We start from the raw sequence: 7534 nt of genomic DNA, 5'->3' as shown, positions 1-7534 counted from the left end.
CACTGTAAGCCTATATGGCAAAAACCAAGACACATAATGTCCGTATCACAGACATTCCTATCCATAAGATCTCCGATAATAAATCGAAAAATCTGATCATCAATAACATAAATCACCAAAGAATAAATCCTCCAGGGTGAGAGCAACGCTCCATCACAGGAAACACCACATATGTGGGAGCAATGCTCTACCACAAGAAATCCTCAATATGTGGGAGCAACACTCCACCACAAATAATCTGAAATATGTATCTGCAATAAATATAGGAGCAATGCTCCGCTACCAGCAATCCGTGATATGTGGGAGCAACGCTCCACCACAAAACAATACCTAAGTACCCCAAGGCACCTAACTATCCAGCTAGAGACTGTACAAGGTCTCTTTACCACAATTCGCTGTGGTTAGCCTAGGATATAACAACCTAGTAACTAATCAAATCCATCATCAACTCTATCAGCATCCTAGTGGGTCATCCACTGATAGGAAAATTAGTTGATGGGTTAATTCAACAAATGACATAATGCAGTCACTCAACATTCTGCATTCAGCATAAGTAGAATCATCATGCTGCTACCAATATATACACCTAGCACACATGCTCACACAACATATGTATGATCAACAAAATCCTCCAATTATTATACACCAAACATACTCACACCTCAGGTATATTTAGTATGATACCTCCAACAATACATACCGAACACGTGTGCAAAATCAATGTAGGTAAAATCAATAATACACCTCAAACAACACCCACATGACATATCTTCACCTATGCCCAGAGTATAACCAACATATACTTCCAATATGCCCAGAGTATAACCAACATATACTTCCAATACACCTTTGCCTTTTGCTTGATATCTTTTTCCCATTTAAATAATTGGCACACTTTTCTTTCAGCCTTCAGAATTTGGAGTGGTGTCTCTTTGTCCTTTTTCCTTATTTCTCGTAAGTGATCTCATTTTCTGGATTAATTTTCTTTTACAAAGAAAGAAGAAATAAGTGAGTCATGACTTATTTGCAGTTACATGCTAGTAGAAGAATTAGGTCTATCTGGTATTGTGTCAATTCTGTTTATTGGAATTATACGTATCTTCTCTTTTTTTTTCAATAACTATACTATGACTATTTGTTCTAAGTGTTTGCATTTGTATTTCTTACAGGTAATGAAGCATTATACATTCTCCAATTTGTTAGAACGTTTTGCTACTGCCTTTTTCCACTTGATTTCATCACTAGCTGAAACATTTATGTAGGAGGATATGCATTGATGCCCTTATCTATTTTTCTACTTAGAGCAATCATAAACACATCCATTATGAAATGAAGAGTTCCTAAAATAGTTGAGTATTTTTAATAGAGTGAGACCCACATTAGGCCTGATATGGAATCATATCAGGCCTAACGTGGGCTTGATATGATTCATATCAGGCCTAATGTGGAGCCTTTTTGCTGATTCTTTCTTCTTATATTTTAATACCTTCTAAATGTCAAAATAAATAATGGATAGCATATTTGAACTTCTTGCAACATCAGGAATCCACAGGAACTGAAATGGGTGTAATCTGAGGTCTCTAGGTCTATCAGTGAGTTTCGGTCAAAATCCACTGATGAACCAAGAGAGCTCTGATTACACCCATTTCAGTTTCTATGGATTCCTGATGTTGCAAGGAGTTCAAATATACTATCCATTATTTATTTTGACTCTTAGAAGATGTTAAAATATAAGAAGAAAGAATCAGCAAAAAGTCTCCACTCCACGTTAGGCCTGATATGAAATTTGTTTGCTGATTTTTTCTTCTTATATTTTAACACCTTCTAAAAGTCAAAATAAACAATGGATAGCATATTTGAACTCTTTGCAACACTAGAAATCCATAGAAACTGAAATGTGTGCAATCGGAGCTCTCTAGGTTCATCAGTGGATTTTGACCGAAACCCACTGATGGACCTAGAGAGCTCTGATTACACTTATTTCAATTCCTGTGGATTTTTGAGATTACAAGGAGTTCAAATTTGCTATTCATAGTTTATTTTGGCTTCTCTAAATGTATTAAAATGTTATAAAAAAATTAACTAAATCTTAAATGTCGTTGATGAAAGAGGAGATAGGAAAGAGAAGAGGGAGAAAAGAAAAACGACAAAAAAAAATTGATTTGTCAGAAGGATAAAAATGGAAGTGCACTTGAAAAAGTGTCCTTTGATAAATACCAAAGTAGCATACGCTTTTTGGTCAATTAAGATGTCTAGGTCCGTGATTTGGTAAATTGGCTACAACCGGGTCACGGTCCTTGGGTGGGATCTGGTGGTGGTTAGCAGAAGGGACAAGCTAAGTCCACCCTTCACCCCACCGGCGAGGTCCACATCTACTACCTACTCTCCGGCACCTAGTGCCTAGCAGATGCGCTAATGCTAGCCCCACTATGGGACAGGGAAGGTGTTCATGGTCGGTGGGTTGGATGCGAGGAAGAACAAGATGTGCTCGATGCTGGCCTACGACAAGGTGGCCAACATGCGAGTGGAGCTGTTGGAAATGGCGGCGCAGGATACATGCTAGGGGACTTTTGACGAGCAAATTAGGAGAAGCATGGAGGAATACCACATGGCAGTTCAATGGTGCAAGAGGTCAGTATACAACAAGCAGGAGCACACACACCTAAGTAACAGCCAACTAAAAAATGCAGATCTGCATGCTCCGGGAAGGAGAGAATTGTGAGCCGTTTACTTTGGGTGACGACGCCAGCAAGGCCTTGCAGTCGAGGTTAGGTGTGTCACCCTCATGAGTTTCCTCAATATCCTGAATCTCTCTGTCTCCTAGTTGTAACAATGGATCAAGTTAAGGAAATTGCCAAGGCACTGGACAGAGATTAGAATGAAATTTCTTTACATTAAAATTGAGCATAAAATTTAAAATAAGTTAAACAAACTCAGAAGTAGTGTTTCTTGATCCCTCAATTACAAATAAAACTTAGTTTATAAGATATGAATTAATTCTCATGAACTCTTTGCCTAAGGATAAGGAAATTCAGTAAACAATGGTGGCTTATTTATAATTATGTTGCGTTAAAAATTTTGGTTAACATTTTGTAAAAGGATTGCTTACATGTTCTTCTTAGTGGGAATAAATCATTTCTCGATTTCTGTGAGTGAAGTCAAATTGAATGTTGTGTAATAGAAAAGTAAATAAGGAGAATGCAAAAGAAAACTAACTTTTATTATGTTGTCGAAGAAAAATAAAATCAAATATTTAATGCTAAATGATTAGAATCAGATAAAATGAAATATTTTATATTATTTTTCAGCTAGCATGTATTAATTAAGATGGCATATATTAAATGGAATATTTTATATTCATTTTCTAGCTAATCATATTATGACATTTATCGATTTACCACAACGCAACCAAGAAAAAAAGGGCAAGACTGACATATTATGTTTAGTGTTTGTCTTCCAAATTCCAAGATAATCGGGTTCCACACATGAAGAATGTGGTAAAAGACGAAATCACTCGTCCTTTGCGCACCCGCCGCACTCGACCCCAGGTCATCACGAGGGAGGTAAATCACGGTAGCCGAGAAGGCAAGTGGTGGTGGGGTGAGTTATACGGGGTCCAAGGATTTAGTCCCCGACAGTCCTGCAGTTCGACTCCCCGACCTCTTGTGACAAACATGTCACCACTAACCATCTCAGATGACCCGTGAAGTTCCACACATGAAGAATGCTGGATGTAAACAAGGAGAATGCTGGACTAATCATTTATTATTAACCTATCACGCCATCTTAATTCTGTTAATGATAAATTTACATAAAATTAAACCACTTAATAAGAAATTTCTAAATTATTAATTGAAGTCAAATCATGATAACTTGAGCCAGAGATAATATTTAAAAAAAGCATAGATTAGATTTCATTCAACTATTAAGATCACAATGAACAACAACAACAACAAATAGATTGATTCTCTGTTGAAACCCTTAAACAACCGGGAGATGCAGCCCTTGAAAAAAACTCTTGATCATCTCCAGAGCTCGAGCTGGTTGATAACTTGGAACCTCATGCCCGGCTCCTCGAATAGTGGCAAATGTCAAATTATGATCATACACTACAGTGTATCCCCCGACCTACATATTCATAATAAAAACCATCAAAATTAATGTCGGTCTAGAAGTCGTTGTCATCGTTTGAGCAATGAAGAGAGTTTTGGCACACACAAGTATCAGAGGAGAATAACTTCATCATCAATGTAAACAGTTTCAATTCTTTATCTATCAGTGGTGGATTCGAGGATAATTAAATACAAAATATATGTATGTATTATTATGCAAGGATTTAAAACAAGATAGTTGTCTACCTCACTGTTAAGCATCCAAGCTCTCCATGAAGCTTTCACTTTAAGCTTTAGCTTATTGAGGGAGTATCTTGTGGAAGTAATAGGAACTCTTCCATCAAAGTCACCACTGCACAATTGCAAGCATGGATATATATATGACGATGAACCAAGCCAAAGCTTACTTAGGGAAAAAATTTGATCGAAAACCCCTTCACTCGTGATCTAATAAACACTATCTTTATTGTATGACATAAGTTAAGCAGAGATCTTAAAGTTATTATACTTGCACACCTACAACTACTAAATCAATGGGGCTCGAAATGAAAAATTGATATATCAATATCTATTATTGTACTTACACAATGTATATAAGGACTACAAAATTTACGCACCTACCTATACGAATAGTATTAAAACGTAAAGTTGATACTCCATATAATATGATGAAAATCTCTGTTTGCTTTAACTGCAAAAAAATGTTTTCATATGATATGGCAAAAGGCGATTCACTCGCCCCCAACGCCCCCGCCAACTCAACCCTAAGCTAACACGGAGGAGGTAGATTATAGATGACTACTAGCCATTAGTATAGTAGTCAAGGCATGCTCAGACGCGCTGAGTTTTGACCCCATGACATAATGCAGCAACACCCCATGTCTCAACCACTGCATCGCCCCGAGGGAAAAAAAAAGCGTTCATATGATCAAGACATAGGTGGCGGTGAAGAGGATTTTCACTTAAATTTTATCTCTTTAATTCATCTCCTAGATTAGTTATATAATGTAACGATGAGGTAATAATTTGTTTTACCTGTACTTCAAAACCCTAATCCCATTGGATAACAATTCGTGAATAATTGGCAACATTGTGGAAGGTTGATCCGACCAACTTGGTATCACTTGGCTGCATCGAGACAAAAATATAAATAAATGAGCTGAATTTTCATTATTTTGTTTAAAAGAAAAAAAAATTATCAAAGGACAGCTTATATGAGATATGTATATACCTACAACTAGACCAGGTGTAGTTGAGCTTTGTCACATTGGCATGTAGAGCTTTCTGTACCGCAGGATTATTAAGGTATGCCTCCACGTAATTAGAAGTACAAGGATCAAAATTCTCAATCTGTATCATAATTTGAAAAAAAAAAATCATTTCAGGATATAGACATAACAATTGGTAGGCAAGAAGGGATCTCCATATTTTGAAAAATAGAACAAGATCGAATCTGCTAGTTCTATGATTTTTTACAATTAACTTGGCTACAGACCATATCCCTATTATTCATTCACAATTGATATGATTGGGAAAAAATTTTGAATGAGTTTGGTGACAAGAAGAAGCCTCCTAAGGTGAACAAAAATAATATCCAAGTTCCAGCTCTCGCAAGTGGAGGAGGAGCTTTTGAAACGCATGATCAAGGGGAATTAATCATCTCGCTCACTCGAATGTTGAGTGGCGGTGATCAAATCCTGCTCAACTAATCATGTAAAGCATAAGTCTCCCTTCTCCATTTGTGCAATTTAATTACTTTCAGTAACTGAGAAATCATAAAATGATTTGAATAAAAATAATTCTGTAAAAAAAGGGAGCCTCTGAAGGAAAGCAAAGCTAGTGTGCAAGCCTTGGCTCTTGCAGGTCGTTTTTGCATGAAAGGGGAGCCTCTGCACCACATGATCTAGGGGGACTTATAATTTCGCTCGCTCACGTCTAGAATGGCTGAGATGAAGTCCTGTTCGATCGATCATGCAGCATATAGGTCTCCCTTAGTGCAATTTAACCTTATCCAGTGACTGAGAACCATAAAATGATTTGAATGAAAACTATGTAATGTTAAGTAGTCGAACATTACTCCGGGAACCGATGGTCTCGTCGGCAATCAACGCGTGCGTCCAGAAGTAGTCGAACAGCCCCTTCCTATCCGTCTCCTCGTTGATCACTGCGTTCCCGATCTAGGGCATTCGAAAGCAAAATGAGATCTTTCGGTCGAGAGCTAGAGGAGATCGATCTTTCCCAAATTAATTTGCAATCGAAATGGGAACTTTCGATGAAGCATCGGAGGGGATCGCTCCTTCCCGATTTAATAAACAATCAAAATGAGTGGGGATCGATCGGACTGTTTGATTTCGGGATCCATGTCTTACCGCGATGCCTTTGAGGTTGATGAGGCGATCTTTATGATGGAGTATGGCATGGGCGAGCTGGGGGACGTAGTGCCCGGCGTAGCTCTCGCCGGTGATGAAGAAGTCCCTCCCCTTATACTCCGGGAACCGCTCGAACCAGTTGACGAGGAAAATCAGCGCATCGATCGCCGTCCTACGGTCGCCGCTCTTGGCGTAGTCCGACGTGGTGTTGGAGTAGGAGAAGCCGACGCCGGCGGGGCTCTCGAGGAACAAGACGTTCGCCACTGTATTGGACGATGCACGTCAGTCGTTCGGGGTAATGAGTAATGACAAAGCAGAAAGCTTTTTTTACTCTACTACCTAAACTTTAGGAAATAACATTTATATATGTATAAATATACGATGATGATAACAGACGATCCTAACCTTCGTTCCAAGCGTAGGGATTCCTGTACAGAGTCTTGCCATCGCTCATCACTCGAAACGGCCCGAGCTCCTCCATGGCGCCGTACCCCAGCGACGAACAACCCGGCCCTGCACCCACTCATGCCACTGCAATCACCACTCTATCGAAAAGCAACTCAGATCGATCGATTCATTTTCTACTAATTTCATACCTCCATTGAGCCAGAGCACAAGAGGCTTCGACCCGCTGTTCTCGGCAGCCTCGGCGAAGTAGTAAAACAGAGCCCGACCGTTGGGTTTGTCGACGGTGACATACCCCGCGTACTGATCGAAATGCAGGTCGGCCGGTTGCCCAGGCAGCCGAACGACCTTGTCGCCCTCCTTCAGCCTGCTATTGTCGTAGACCTTCGACTCCAGGTTGGATACCAAAAGGAGACTGCTAGGCCATGAAGAAGAAAACCTCCCTGCTCTGTTGTTAAAGTAGAACTTGTTCAAAGCATCTCCCTGCTGCCTTGTACCAGAAGCTCCGCATTGTAATAAACAGAGGAGGAAGAAGAAGCAGAGACAGCTGAAACTTGGCTTCATTGTTTGATTGGGAATGAGGAATGGAATTGAATGGCATCTTATTTATAGGATGAACAATCGGATAATTATGGAGTAACTGATTGA

General features: G+C 39.3%; 1 protein-coding gene across 1 annotated transcript; it reads right to left on the bottom strand.

Annotated features, from left to right (window-relative positions):
* Positions 1-3826: 3826 nt before the first annotated feature.
* Positions 3827-7456, bottom strand: LOC122013693 (serine carboxypeptidase II-3-like). The gene is made up of 8 exons (XM_042569929.1): positions 7078-7456; positions 6887-6994; positions 6482-6744; positions 6190-6289; positions 5344-5614; positions 5148-5240; positions 4359-4464; positions 3827-4128 (listed from the first exon to the last, which is right to left on the bottom strand). The coding sequence occupies exons 1-8, from the start codon at positions 7448-7450 to the stop codon at positions 3982-3984; spliced, it is 1461 nt and encodes a 486-aa protein (XP_042425863.1). The 5' UTR covers positions 7451-7456; the 3' UTR covers positions 3827-3981.
* Positions 7457-7534: the final 78 nt, after the last annotated feature.

This window comes from Zingiber officinale, chromosome 8B (genome assembly GCF_018446385.1).
Source record: "Zingiber officinale cultivar Zhangliang chromosome 8B, Zo_v1.1, whole genome shotgun sequence".
Taxonomy (NCBI): Eukaryota; Viridiplantae; Streptophyta; class Magnoliopsida; order Zingiberales; family Zingiberaceae; genus Zingiber; species Zingiber officinale.
Note: the sequence above shows the minus strand (reverse complement) of the source record. Positions and strands in the feature narration are given on the sequence as shown.

Excerpts from the sequence above, each read along its gene's own strand:
- LOC122013693 (XM_042569929.1), bottom strand. The coding sequence starts at position 7,450 with ATGAAGCCAAGTTTCAGCTGTCTCTGCTTCTTCTTCCTCCTCTGTTTA. Across the intron at positions 6,995-7,077 it reads TGTGCTCTGGCTCAATGGAG|GGCCGGGTTGTTCGTCGCTG; the intron begins GTATGAAATTAG and ends GAGTGGGTGCAG. Across the intron at positions 4,465-5,147 it reads ATTAGGGTTTTGAAGTACAG|TGGTGACTTTGATGGAAGAG; the intron begins GTAAAACAAATT and ends GCAATTGTGCAG.